The sequence below is a fragment of the Notamacropus eugenii genome, chromosome 7, assembly GCF_028372415.1.
Source record: "Notamacropus eugenii isolate mMacEug1 chromosome 7, mMacEug1.pri_v2, whole genome shotgun sequence".
NCBI classification, from domain to species: domain Eukaryota; kingdom Metazoa; phylum Chordata; class Mammalia; order Diprotodontia; family Macropodidae; genus Notamacropus; species Notamacropus eugenii.
In genome coordinates, this window is record NC_092878.1 from 122,936,111 (window position 1) to 122,950,677 (window position 14,567).

Consider the following 14,567-nt stretch of genomic DNA (forward strand, 5'->3'; position numbering starts at 1 on the left):
GGGGAATATTGGATTTTCTAAATAAAATTTCTCTTCCATAAGGCCTCTCTCCTTGGGTATCCAACGCTTGTGGATGGTCAGTTGGTTCCCGCCCCCTTACCAGCTACCAGCTTTCTTTGTGAAAATGCTGTGGGCTGTAGCCCACTTGAAAGGTACTCAAATCTCCCCATTGTTTGTTGTACTGTTGCCACATCAACTCTACCAGCTCCCGCTTCTCCCCCTCCCCTCTTTCCTAAAACTACATCAGCAGTTAATTTAGATATTAGATGAGGTAATTGTGTTGGGATAGGTGAAGATTTCCTGGGGTTTGTCTAGTTTTTCAAGCTTAGATTGTGAGCCCGCCTCCCAGCCAATGGAGAGGTGGGATAGTGGGAAGGTGGGATTCTCTGCGTTAGGGTATAAAAATTGTGCTTCAATTTCTGTAAGTTGCCTCCCTCCACCAGGTTCTCCAACCTGGTGGAAGGATGTCCCTTTCTAGAGAAATGTAATAAATCCTTTTCCTTCTGTTCTTATTGAGAAGCCTCTTCATTTATTTAAGATTTTGAGTAAGGGTCTTTTTATCCCACACAACAGGAAAATAAAATCACTATAAATTTGTTTGGGATGGACTAGGACCCCCAAACTAAAAAGGAAAAAAAAAATAACAAAAAGTGATCTGACAAGTGCTTCTGGAATGTAAGAGGAGAATAAGGTCAAGTTTAAGGTGAGGGGTAGAAGCAACATAGCAGAAAGAGAGAGCACGCATTAGAGTCTAGCTGTCCTCTCATATCTCTTCAACAAAGGTCTAGAGAATATGTGAAACTCAGTTCTTACCGGAAAACTGCGAAGTCATAGTCAGTCATTTTTCCAGCCCAGGGTGGCTTCATGAAACAGGTAAAGAGGTCAGTGGATTTTGGGGAGGGGATCTGGCTGCGAGTTCAGGGTTGCTATGGTGTGCAGCATTCTAGCACTGGGCGATTGAGAGAGGACTAAGACAGAATATTATGAAAAAGAAATCAGAGCATCCTTGAGGATGTGCCAAGTGTGGAAACAGGTACCATCTGGCTACTCTGACACCCAATGTAGGGTCATCGATCCAGGGCAAAGAGATGCTGTTTTCAGGATTGGTACTAGCTTCAATTGAGCATGGAACAAGTTCCAGGAAGCAAATGTGGTTCTGGATCCCAGCAGCAGAGTACAGTTTCCAGAACCAAAGGGGAGCTGGCCATTCAGTACCTGTGAATGTACAGAGCCTTCAAGTGGGTCAATACATGCTGAATCAAGCAGCAGTTTGCTGAAACTCTCAACCAGAAAGAAGCCTATAGACCCAGACCTGGGTCAGTAACTTGTAGAACTCAGGCCAGTGAACAGACCCCTCCCTAAATCTTCCCACTTTGGGAGCACTAAAAGCTTGTTGGGCCTTAGCCAGAGCTGTGAAAGCAACAGGACATAAGATGGAAACTCAGGTCAGATATCATTCCACCTCCAGAAATGTCTAGAATTCAGTAAAAGTCTAAATAAAAGTCTAAAGTTAAGAAGCAGGCTGGAAGAAGCAAACAAAATAAGTCTTATAATAAAGAGCTATTATGGTGACAGGGAAGTTGAAGACATAAACACAGAAGAGAAAAATATAAAAACTTCTACAAGCAAAGCCTCAAAGAAAAATGCAACTTGATGAAAAGTCCAACAAGAATTATAAAAGAGATAAGAAAAAAGAACAAAAAACAATTTTAAAAACCAAATGAGAGCAGCAGAGTAAAGAAAGGAATAAGAGGCAAGAGGTATGAAAAGAGAATTAACAGCTTAATAAAAGAGGTACAAAACCCTTACTGAAGAAAACTCCTTGAAAATTAGAATTGGCAATTTTCAGAGGAAGAAACCCAAGCTATCAATAGCCACATGAAAAAATGCTCTGCGTCATTAATGGAGAAATGCAAATTAAAACAACCCTGAGGTACCACCTGACACCTATCAGATTGGCTAAGCTGACAATAAAGGAAAATAACAGCTGTTGGAGGGGATGTGGAAAAATAGGTATATTAATGTATTGTTTGTGGAGCTGTGAACTGGTCTACCTATTCTGGAGAACAATTTGGAACTATGCCCTAAAGGCTATCAAAGTTTGCATATCCTTTGACCCAACAATGCTGCCACTAGGGCTCCGCCTCAAAGAGATCAAAGAGAGAAGGTTAAAGACTCATATGTACAAAAATACTGGTAGAGGTTCTTTCTGTGATTGCGAAGAATTGGAAACTTGAAGAGATGCCTATCATTTGGAGAATGGCTAAATGATGAAGCAGGATGGTTTCAGAAAAACCTGGGAAAACCTATATGAACTCAGGCAAAATGAAGTGAGAAGAACCAGGAGAACAATTTATACAATAACTATAATATTAATAATTAAATTTGAAAGACTTAATAACTCCGATCAACACAATGAACCACCCCAGTTCCAAAAGACTTATGCTAAAACATACTGCTCACTTTCAGATAGATGATAAACTCAGATTCCAAACTGAAGCCTATGCTTTTCTTTTCCTTCCTTCCTTCCTTCCTTCCTTCCTTCCTTCCTTCCTTCCTTCCTTCCTTCCTTCCTTCCTTCCTTCCTTCCTTCCTTCCTTCCTTCCTCATGGCTAATGCTGGTATTTGTTATGCATGGTTATATATGTCTATAACACATATGTATACATACATGCACATACATGTGTTATTGTTTTTTTCCTTTTCAATAGGTAAGGAGGGGGAGAGAATGGGGAAAATTTGGAAATGAAAATAAAATAAAATTGAATTAAAGAAATGCCTGGGGAAAAGCTGAATTCTTGGCAAGTGGATTAGTCTAACTAGTTCTTGTTTGTTTTCGGGAATAAGGTAGATCTGAAAGCCTTGTCTTAAAGAGAGCAAACAATTATATCAAGGGATGATTGTAAAGAACAGATGGTGTGTATATAAAAGTTGTTTTTTTTTAAACCTAAGAGAGATATTTTTAGAGGACAGAAGGCTGGGGGGTGGTGGGGAGGGATGCCTATATTGAACCTAGAGAATTAAAAAAAATTGAAAAGGGACCTCATAAAATCATAGACTTGAAGGTAGTTGGGACCTTTGAGCTCATCTAGTTCAACCTTCTCTCTCTCTCTCTGTATATACATACATATATATATATATACACACACATATATATATAAAACACTGTAAGACAGTTAAGGAAATGCAGGCAGATAGGTGAAGTGATATGCCCAAGGTAGAACCAAGTCATCTAGGTGGCAAAGTAGGTACAGCCCTGGACTTAGAGACAGAAAGACCAGAGTTCAAATCCTATCTTAGAAACTTATCATCACTTTAGACCTGAAATACTTTGGTAGTTGGCTTGTTGGTCTCCCCACCACCCTCCACTTTGGCTTGTTGGTCTCCCTACCACCCTCCACTCAGCTGCCATGCACTCTGTGATCCAATGACATTGGCCTCCATGTTTCTCCAACAAGAAACTTTATCTCTGAGCTCAAGGTATTTTCACTGGCTTTCCTACTCCTGGAAAGGTTTCCTTTCTCATTTCTACCTCCTACTTTCTTTGGCTTCCTTCAAATCCCACCTAAACTCTCACCTTCCAGAGGAAGGCTTTCCTGGGGAAGGGACGAATTTCCCTTAATTCTAGCACCTTTCCCTCTGAGATACCTCCACTGGAATGTATATATACATATATATATATATACACACACACGTGTTTGTATATACATACATACATTTACTTTATACACACATGTATGCTTGTATATTCGGACATACATATACATATATAGAGACACATATGCATATCTATCTAGTTATCTATCTAGCACCTTTCCTTTTGAGATACCTCCACTGGAATACACACACACATATGTATATATACACATATGTATGTATGCATGTATATACATATATGTACCCATACCTATCTAGCACCTTTCCCCCTGAGATCCCTGCACTGGAATACACAGACACACACATATATGTATATACACACATATGTATGTATGCATGCATGTATATGCATATATGTACCCATACCTATCTAGCACCTTTCCCCCTGAGATCCCTCCACTGGAATACAGACACACACATATATGTATATATACACATATGTATGTATGCGCATATATGTACCCATACCTATCTAGCACCTTTCCCCCTGAGATCCCTCCACTGGAATACACACACACACATATGTATATATACACATTGTATGTATGCATATATATACATATATGTACGCATACCTATCTAGCACCTTCCCCCCTGAGATCCCTCCACTGGAATACACACACATATATGTACATATACATATGTATATACGCATATGTACATATATGTACCCATACCTATCTAGCACCTTTCCCCCTGAGATCCCTGCACTGGAATACACACACATATATGTACATATACATATGTATATACGCATATGTACATATATGTACCCATACCTATCTAGCACCTTCCCCCCTGAGATCCCTCCACTGGAATACACACACATATATGTACATATACATATGTATATACGCATATGTACATATATGTACGCATACCTATCTAGCACCTTTCCCCCTGAGATCCCTCCACTGGAATACAGACACACACATATATGTATATATACACATATGTATGTATGCATGTATGTACATATATGTACCCATACCTATCTAGCACCTTTCCCCCTGCGATCCCTGCACTGGAATACACACACACACACATTATCTATCTACATATCCATATATCCGCCTATCACTTTTCCCTCTGAGACACCCACCGCCACCGGAATCCACATCTAAACACACACGACGTACACACGTGCGCACACACGTATACGAGTGTATCTCCGGCTCTCGCAGTCACGTGCACGTACTTTCTTCCCCCTTTATCCGCATCCCCACGCTCAGCACGCGCCGGGCACTTACATGTTTATTCCCGACACCTCCAAATTGCTTTAAAAAGTCTACAGGAGATGGGGGAACAAGATTAACTTTATCAAGTTAAAAAACCAGACACCATCGTGCCCAAATTGGGCCACGATGAAACTCGAGGTCTACCGCAGACAGAGGTGGGCGGGACAAGGTTAACTCCGAGTTAAAAAAGACAAAGCCACGCCCACATCGGGCCCCGACCGAGGATGTTCCCGGGACAGCCACGACGGCCGGAGTCTGGCCCGGATTCGGGCGGCGCCGCTCCAGTGCGCACGCGCAGTCCTCCCCCCCCCCCCCCCCCCCGGGGCTCTCCCAGCTCCGAGGGGAAGGAGCCTGAGGCTGCGAGGGGAGCGCTTCTACGTCACGACATCAGCCTGGAGGCGAATCTCGCCCACCTCCGGCCTCCCTCCGAGATCCCAGCCTTCTCCGCGGGCTCGTGCCCTCTCCTTTCCACCCTAGCTCCTTCAGGGGTCGGGGACGCACGCACGAGCGCGCCGAAGGTCCGGACGCCGCTCCTCAGCCCCGCCTCCTCCCCTGGCCCCGCCCCTTCTGAGGGCTCGCGCCGACGCGAGCGGTCTCTGCCTTCTCCTCTCTTCCCCCCCACCCCTTTCCCCATTGGTTTTCTCCGGCGGCGCACGCGCGCGCTCCTGCTCCTCCCCACCCACCCTGTTCGTTCCTGGACCATCGTCTCCGAGGGCTGTCCTCCCTCCGTGTGGTTTCCGCGCACGCGCGCGCTCGTCCATCCTATCCGCCCCGCCCCCTAGTGCCCTGCCCCTCCAGGCCCCGCCCCCGTCCCCGCCCCGCACGCGCCTTCCTTACTTTCTACCCCCGGCCAGTGGCATCCTCTAGTCTGAGTGTGATCCTCGGCCGCCATGGACCTTCCCGGGAGCTTGTGCAAGAAAGTCAAGCTGAGCAACCAAGTGCAGAACTGGGTGAGCGCCCGAGGCCGGGGACGAGGCGGCGGGAGGAGGGCGGGCGGCCTGGGGTCCCCCGGAGCCGGTGCCGGGGGCGGGGCTGGGGGCTGTGCTGATGTGGCAGGGGCTGCTCGCGCTCGGGGCTGGAGACCCGTGGGACACCGCCCCCCAACCCCCGCCCGCCCCGCGAGGAGACATCCCCTCCTTCCCCCACCCCGGGCCAGCTGGGGAAGGAGCCTTCACTTCTTCCCCGGACCTCGGGGCAGGCGCCTCTGCAAAGGGGACTTGCCAGCATCCGCAGCCTGGGCTATTCCGGGTGCCCACTGAAATGCAGCCTTTAAAAAGGTTGCACTCCTCCCCCATTCCCTCCTTCTGTTCCCAAGGGGCTGGGGGGAGCTTTTGGAGAGCATCCCTGCGCTGGTGCCAGGTGGGCACCTTCCCTGGCCTTCCCCGGGCTCCGCTTGGCCCAGACGTGCCGCAGCCTCGGGGAGCTGGGCTCCTTCCCCCCCTCCCCCGTTTGTGGTTGAACGGTAAAAAGCTTGCAACAATGTAGCCATTCACGGGCCCGGGGCAGACGCGAACTGAGCAGCTTTTGTGGCTGTGGTTAACTGGGGACACAGTGCAAACCCTTGTGGCCAGCCCTGGAGGCTGGATTTCTTGGAAGGTGTGCGAGAAGATGGGGTTTTTACCGTTGTACTTCTTCCCAGTCAGTTTAGTTCTGGGGAAGCCACTTGGGTCCCGAGGGTGCCCAGTTCCTTCCTCACTTGCTGTCATCGATGGGCCTCACTTTTGGGCCATGGAACAAGTTGAGGGATCCAGGTCAGATCAGCCAGCGCTTATTCTATGAACCAAGCCCTGGGGACCTTATCGAATGCCTAATTACCTTGTGGGGATTAAAAAATAAATCCACTTCAGGCAAGCAGTATGCGTTTTATTGTATGACCAGTATTTCTTGGTTGCTTAGGAGTTGATTGATTCGCCAGGTGTCCTCTTACCTTCGCTCGAGCAGACAGACAAACCCTCTGAAACTCTACCCCGAGCAGTAAAGTAATCCTTCATGGAAGACAGCTTTTTACCTGGTGACCCTAAAGTGTGATCCAAATGTGGACCCCCGCCCCCCCAAAAGGCTAAGGAATCAGGTTGAAACACTCAGTCCTGGAAGTTCTACTTCATTGTTGTAAAGGCAAGGGCACAAGGAGATAGAGGTTTAACAATAACTATTACTGGACCTGGGTTCCAGTGCTGAAGGCTAGTGGCATTTATAGAGAGCTTTAATATTTGCTAAGCATTTTATCAATATTATCTTATTTGATCCTCACAATAACTTTGAGATGTAGGTGCTATTTTTCTGTCTGTTTTACAGAGTGAGAAAGAGTGGAACCTAAGCAACTTGCCAAGGTCATACAGGTCCAAGGCTGGATTTGAACCCAGTTCTAATCCTAGTTACTATTTATTGTACAACAGATAAATCATTTAACGCTAAAAGGACCAAGTGTGTCAACTGAAGCAAAATTTTTATTATTTTTATTTTGAAATAAAAGTTTTCATCCTATCTCCATTTCTTTGCCATATTAAGGATTAAAAAAAAGCACTTGCAACAATTGGCTGCCTCTTGGTCCTTTGAAAAAGTCTTCAGTTCCTTTGCTAGGTTAACTTCCTTGGGTCTCTGTATTCATAGGTGTAGAAGGGCTTGGTTTCCCATATTATGGCAATTAAATGAGATGGTATATTTTAAAGTGCTCTTCAAACTATAAAATACACATTTACTTAATCTTTAGGATCTTAGGTCTGGTGCTGTAAAACAGGCAGCAAATGGTGGTTAAAGGCTTGCTGTGTTCTAAGTACTGGAGATAGAAATACAAGAAAAAAAGACCAGTCCCTGTCCTGAAGGAGCTTACATTTTTTCCCCCCAACATGTTTCTATTTCATTAAATATTTCTCAATTACATGTAAATTAATTTTTTTTTTTAAATTTTGAGTTCCAAATTCTCTCCCTCCTAAAGAGGAGGGAGCTAAGTTTTGGGGGTGAAGCTGCTTCTTCCCTGAGGGCACACTGTTCTTTCCTCACTTAATGTAAGACTTAAGTTTATAATGGCATCAGCTTTGGGGTGTGGAACAAGTTAATGGATCCAGGTCAAGCCAACAAATGCTTATTAACCACTTACTGTATTGAATCCCTGGTTGCCCTAGGTGGGTTAAAAAAAATTTACACACATACATATACACATTCTCTTTCCCCACCTTCTGTCCCCCTTCTCTCTGCCTTTTCCACAGGCAAGCAGTACATGTTATGTTTAACTTCTTTTATGACTTATTTTAACTTGGTTGCTCAGGGATTGATTGGTTAGCCAGGTATCTTTTTACTTTTACTCATTTCGGTGAGAAAAGAAAGGTGAAAGGCACCTTTCCATAAAGAGAAGGCAGAGTAGGAAAGGACTAGGTAACTAGGTTGACTCCTCCCTCCTTGAGAAGGCAAGCAATTTGATATACATTATACGTGTTAAGTTGTGCAAAACATTTGCATGATAGCTATGTGGCAAAAGAAAACGCAGACAAAAAAAAGGCTCCAAGAGAAATAAAGTAAAAAAAGGTATGCTTCTATCTGCATTCACACTCCTTCAGTTCTTTCTTTCCAGGTGGGTAGCATTTTTCATCATAAGTTTGGAATGGTCCTGGATCACTGTATTGATCAGCTGAGTTCACCGTTGGTCATCCCTATTGCTGTTACTATGGACAATGTTCAGGTTCTGCTCACTTCATTTTGTGTGAGTTTTAATATGTCTTCCCAGGTTTTTCTGAAAGCCATCCTATCCTGCCTGTCATTTCTTACAGCATAGCACAGGCATTTACATTCTGATGGGGGAAGACAGCTCATAAAAGGGAAGCTGAAATGAGGTGTGGGGAGAAGAAAGTACCTGGATAAAGTTGAGAGGGGAAGGAAGCCTGGACAGATGAGGTTATCAGAGGATCAATCATTAACTAGTATTTACTAGGCATCTTCCTGTGGTACTTTGCTAGGTCCCAAGGAGCTTACAATCTGAGGACACGTACAAACAGCAGAAATATAAAGTGAATAAATACACATATGTACAAAACAATTAAATACAAGGTAGTTTGGGAAGGAGGGCTGGTATTAGCAATTGGAAGAATCGGAAAAGTCTTCACGCAGAAGATGGTGTTTTAGCTGTTTCTTAGGGAGACTTATGTGACTGTTAACTTTTACTACCTCTTGCAAAATGTTTAGTGGGACATAAGGTTTAAACTAAAGGCTCAACTTTTGTGATTATCTTAGGTTAGTTGTCTAAGACTCTGCTGTTGCTCTGATGTTTATTGTGAGCCTCTTGATGTACATAATACTGCTAGACTTTGAGGAGGATACAGAAGAAAATTAAGCTGACTTGGTGGGACAATGAATAGTTTACAGGAACTTGTCATCAGGAACATCTGAATTCAAATTTTGCCTCAAACACTATAGATGCTGGGCAGGTCCCTTAATCTCTTCTGACTTTCATTTTCCTCATCTGTAGAAGGAGTGACTTGGACTGCATGGCCTCTTCCAACTTTAAGTCTCTGATCTTATCCAGAATTTTTAATTTTATTTTTTTTTCCAGTTTTTCAGTCTTGTCCTATGCTTTGTGACCCCATTTGGGGTTTTCTTGGCAAAGAAAGACATTGGAGTGGTTTTACCTTCTCTAGCTTATTTTTTACAGATGAGGAATTGAGGCATACAAGGATAAGTGACTTGCCCATGGTCACACAGCTTGGGAAGTGTCTGAGGCTTGAGTTCCAGATTTCCCACCCATGGTCTATGCACTTTGCCACCTATCTGAATACAGACTGTCCGTACAGGAGATGGCGACGCACTGGATAGAGTACTGGGCCTGGAGTCACGAAGCTCAAATACTGCCCCAGACGTTGCCAAGCTGTGATCCTGGGCAAATTGCTCAACCTTTGCCCACCTCAGCTGTAAAATGGGCATTATGATAGCACCTACCTCACAGCTGGGTTGTGCGGATCAAATGAAGTTTGTGAAGCTCTTAGCACAGTGCCTGGCATATAGCAGGTGCTGAGTAAATGTTCTTTTTCTGTTCCCTCTTTCTTTCCCTAATTAGTAGTTCAGCAAAGAGGGAGTGTGGAGGATCAGTCTGTGGAAAAGGGGGCTTGGTCTTAACCTTGAAAGCTGTAGTAAGATCTGGATGTAGTGGGGAGGGGAAAGCATGATCAAAGAATTCCAAATGACCATGATGATTATCTGGGATAAACATCTTCCGCATCTTCTTAAAATTCTTTCCCTTAACCTCCTGCTCAACTGTGCCCTGGGCTAGAATCTACTCAGATTTTTATACCGCTGTGCCTGGACCTTTCCTTTGAATGGCTCACATTTTTTAGAATCATACTTAAGTGTGTCTGTTGACCTGCTCCCTTTATCAGATTATGCTTTTCTTGAGGGCAAGGATTACTTTAAAAAATATTTTTATATCCCTAGTGCTTTACATATAGGAGAAGTTCAGGACGTGTTTATGGTATTTTCATTGAACAGTGAGGAGACTTTTGTAGGTGGGATTTAACTTAGTAATGCGAGATGGCTGAGGTGGTAAGGGTTACAGGGTCTGATATGTGAAGCTATTGGAGATTTCTGACAATTTGTGGTCTTATTAAGTTTCTCCTCACTAAAGGTTCTCGTAGTTGATATGTAGGATCTAGCAAGTGAAAGAAGACACAGGTAGCAGAAAGGCTAGTTAGAGAAGAGTGTGGCTTTTGACTACCATTAAAGTGGTAGTCAAGGGTTTGCAGACAGAGGCAGGGGATGATGGAAGGGAATCTGAGGTTATGTCAGAGGAAGAGGAGGTAGAACTTGGTGAAGGAACAGTTAAGATAAATTTGTGGTTTTGGGCCCAAATAACTGGGCAGATAGTGGGGTCAGGGCTGAAAATAGGGAAGTAGGGGAATGGGTGGTTTTTGGGGCAGTGGAAACTAAGTTCAATTGTAAATGCATTTAAGTTGAATTTTATAAACATTTACCAAATGCCTAGTATGTGCCAGGCACAAATATTGGAATTTGGGGATACCAAGACAAAAATGAGAAAGTCTTGACCCACAAGGGGCTTCTGTTCTACAAGTCCTAGTATTTTCTCCTCTTTTCCCCGTTTTGAACCCTTGGTGAACCAATTCAGCTCTACACTGCCCTCTCATCAAATTGATAATTCTGTGCCAGGCCTCAGCCTTGGATCACTCCAGCTACTCACTCCCATTCATGTGCTGCTGAATGAAGGTGGAGAAAATGCCCCCCTGACTGGGTCTGCCACAGGTTCATGTTACACACCCCAGCTGGGCTCTCATTAGCTTAGCAATTTTATCAGCTCACTGTCCCACTTTCCATGCTGACTGTCCCAAACTTTTTAAACCTTTCTCAGACTTCCCATCCTTCCCCTCCCTGTCCTCCCTAAGTTAAGAACCTTGCCTTATATTTTTAAAAAAATATTGAGGCTACATACAGTTCTCACTTTGTGTGACTTTATGTAAAGAATTCTGAAAGAAATCTGCATTCTAAGAAAAAAAATTATGTGAAGTTTATTGTATAATACTGTACTTTTTCTCTCTGCTTTCTGCCCCTCAGCTTAGTGCTCTGTGGCTCCTGTCCCCTCCAAAAAAAAAGTCCTAAAAGAAACCTTCCAAGTGAAAGCAAAAGAATTGAGGTAGAGAGACCACCACCTCTGCCATGACCAGATTGAGGCTTTGGTTTGAGACCTCTGTGGTCAGAGACAGACAGACAGACTCAGGTACACCTTTGTGCTGCTCTACCCACCCATCTGCCCCTGTTTCTAGTTCCCTGTCTTCTGTTCCTCCAAGCTTGGGTATTGCGTGTCTGTCCTCGGCCCCTGCATGACACCTGTCCTCTCCTCTCTGGGTTTGTGTCCAGCCCCCACATATCTGTCTCCTACACAGCTGGGCCTGGCCCCCCTCTCCCCACCATGTTCCTTCTGCTATCCTTTCTTTGTGCCTAGCCCCCTTTATGTGTCCTTGAACCTTGTACTGACCTCTCCTTCCAAACACATGCAGTCTCTTTCTTGCTTCCCTCCCTTCCTCACATCTTTGGGCAAATTTGCATGATGTAAAAATTGCTTTGTGTAGAGGTCTGGGGAATATCCATTTACATAGAGTAAGAACTGTCTGTATTAACTGTGTGCCTTCTTTTCTTTCCCCTCTTCCTCATCTCATTCTTCAGATGACTTCGGGTACTTTCTCCTTCACCCTTGTCTCACATGGTGAAGGGAGTCTTCACTCCTTAACAAAGCTAATCCTTCTACTTGCACAAGTGATCCCATTCCATCGAATCTTCCAACAGATCATCCTGTCTGTCATACCTATTCTTGGGCTGATTTTCAGTTTCTCCTCTTCTGGCTCCTTCTCTACTGCCTACAAACATGTCTATCTTTTGTCTTTAAAACACTGTCTTGATCATTTCATTCTTTTAACTATCGTCCTATATCTCTTCCGCCCTTTGTGACCAAACTCCCTTGGAATAGGCTATCTACAATAGGCGCATTCAGTATCTCTCCTCACTCTTAACTCCTTACAGTATGACTTCTGACCTCTTCAACTGCCTGAAACGGCTTCCTCAGAAGTTACCAGTGATCTTTTATTTTTTGTTGTTTCTTGTTTATTCTTCATTCTCGAAGAGGATCATGACATCAGGAAGGTGATGCCATGACTTGGAAGTGAATTGAAGTGAGAGGGCTTAGAGTCTTTCATCTGGCACACAAACTTTCTTCCAAAAACTGAGCCCCAAAATACCCCCCCCCCCACCAGTATACATTTTTTAGTGCCAGAGGGCAACACATCCTTCTGAGAACCAGTGTTTCATTAATAAAAGGCATGGGCCTTCCTATAGATCTTCACAGGCCCACATGGGAAAGATCCTCCTTAATCACATTCAGAGGCATTGTACTTCTTGGTATAAACAAAAACAGCAAAAAATCCTACTTTGCTTGCCCTCACAAGAGCCATTTGGGTCTAGTGGCTAGATAACAGATCAGGGTGACTGGCCGGTGGTCTTTTAATGGCCTTTTCTCCATCTTCACTCTTCTTGTCCTGTCTGCAGCCTTTGACACTGTGGATCATCTCCTCCTTCCTGGTTTTCCTACCAGTCAGACTGCTCCTTCTCAGGTTCCTTTGCTGAATCCTCATCCAGTGAACTATCAGAAAACTACCTGTTCATATCCTTTGACTATTTATCAATTAGGGAATGACTCATGTTCTTAACAATTTGACTTAATTCTCTATATATTTTAAAAATAAAGCCTTTATCAGAAATACTTGCTGTAAAAAAATTGTTTCTCATCTTTCTACTTTCCTTCTAATCTTGATTGCATTGGCTTTTTTTGTGCAAAACCTTTTTAATTTAATGTAATCAGAATTATCCATTTTGTATTTTATAATGATCTCTATCTCCTGTTTGGTCATAAATTCTTCCCTTCTCCATAGATCTGATAGGTAAACTATTCCTTGCTTTCCTAATTTGCTTATGGTATCACCCTTTATGTCTAAATCATGTACCCATATTACCTTATCTTGATATATGGGCACCCTCCCGCTTTTCCTTTTCCAAGCTGTTGTGAAGGCCTTTCAGTTTCATTTTTTAGCATCTCTTGAATATTCTCCCTTCTCTCCTCAGATATTGCCAGCATTCTAGTGCAGGCTCCCATCACCTGACACCTTGATTACTGACTTAACCTGCTGGTGGGTCTGCCTGCCTCAAGGTTCTCCCGGCTCCATCCATTTGCTAGTCAGCTGCTAAGATGATTTTCCTATTGTACAGATCTGATCACATTATTCCATTACTCAGTAAACTCCAGTGGCTCCCTGTTGTCTCCAGGAGCAAATACAAAACACTCTGGCATTAAAAGCTCTTTGTTAAAAGCTCTCCTACCTTCCCAATCTTCTTACAGGTTATTCCCTGATAATATGCTCTTCTGTCCACTGACACTGGTCTCTTGGCTGTTCTATGCAAAGGCACTCCATCTCTCTCCTCTGGTCATTTTTTCTGGCTGTCCCCCATGCTTGGAATGCTCTCCCTTCTGTGCTCCAACCATTGCTGGCTTTTAGTCCTAACTAAAATCCCACCTTCTGCAGGAAGCCTTCCCCTACTCCCCCTTCACATACTTGAACCAAAACAGCATGTTTGCTACTTACTGAATACAGAAATAGATATGAGAATCTGTCTAGTTGTCTTCTATTAAACAGATTTAAAAAATATGTAAAACATTGCTTCTTTTATTATTTTGGGGGTAATTTGAATAAAATATGTCATTTATGTTGATATGGAATGGGCTTGTTACTTTTAATAAATTAATACACAAACATTTTAAAAATGTATCTTTGTAATTTCAAACATGAGAAGTATTAAATAAAACCCACATAAACCAAGGCTCTTTGGGGTCCTTAATAATTATTATTTTTAAGAGAGTGAAGGGATACTGAGACCAAAAATTAGAGAACTGCTACATTAGATCATTTGTCAAATGAGGAATGGCTTGTATTATTCCCTAATTTAGTTTGGAAATGAGATCTTTATTAGAAAAACTTTCTGTAAAAGATTTTTCTCCAGTTATTTGCCTTTTATAATTTTAGCTTTATTCTATTTGTATAAAGCCTTTACATTTTTATCTAACAAAAATTAACCGTTTTATCTTCTGTGATCCTTTCTATCCTTTGTTTGGTCATGAACTTTTCTTCTCTC

General features: G+C 43.4%; 1 protein-coding gene across 3 annotated transcripts in view; it reads left to right on the forward strand.

The window, feature by feature from the left end:
- The window catches only part of PAPSS1 (3'-phosphoadenosine 5'-phosphosulfate synthase 1), a 127,062-nt gene that overhangs the window by 12,382 nt on the left and 100,113 nt on the right, over nt 1–14,567 (forward strand). The window contains exon 1 of one of the 3 annotated variants that reach the window (XM_072622535.1): nt 5,664–5,845. The exons of the other annotated variants lie outside the window; for them this stretch is intronic. Within the exon in view, the coding sequence (XP_072478636.1) occupies nt 5,786–5,845 (60 nt within the window). The 5' untranslated portion in view covers nt 5,664–5,785. Of the gene's footprint in view, nt 1–5,663; nt 5,846–14,567 lie in introns of those variants that run through there. 3 annotated transcript variants of the gene reach the window in all.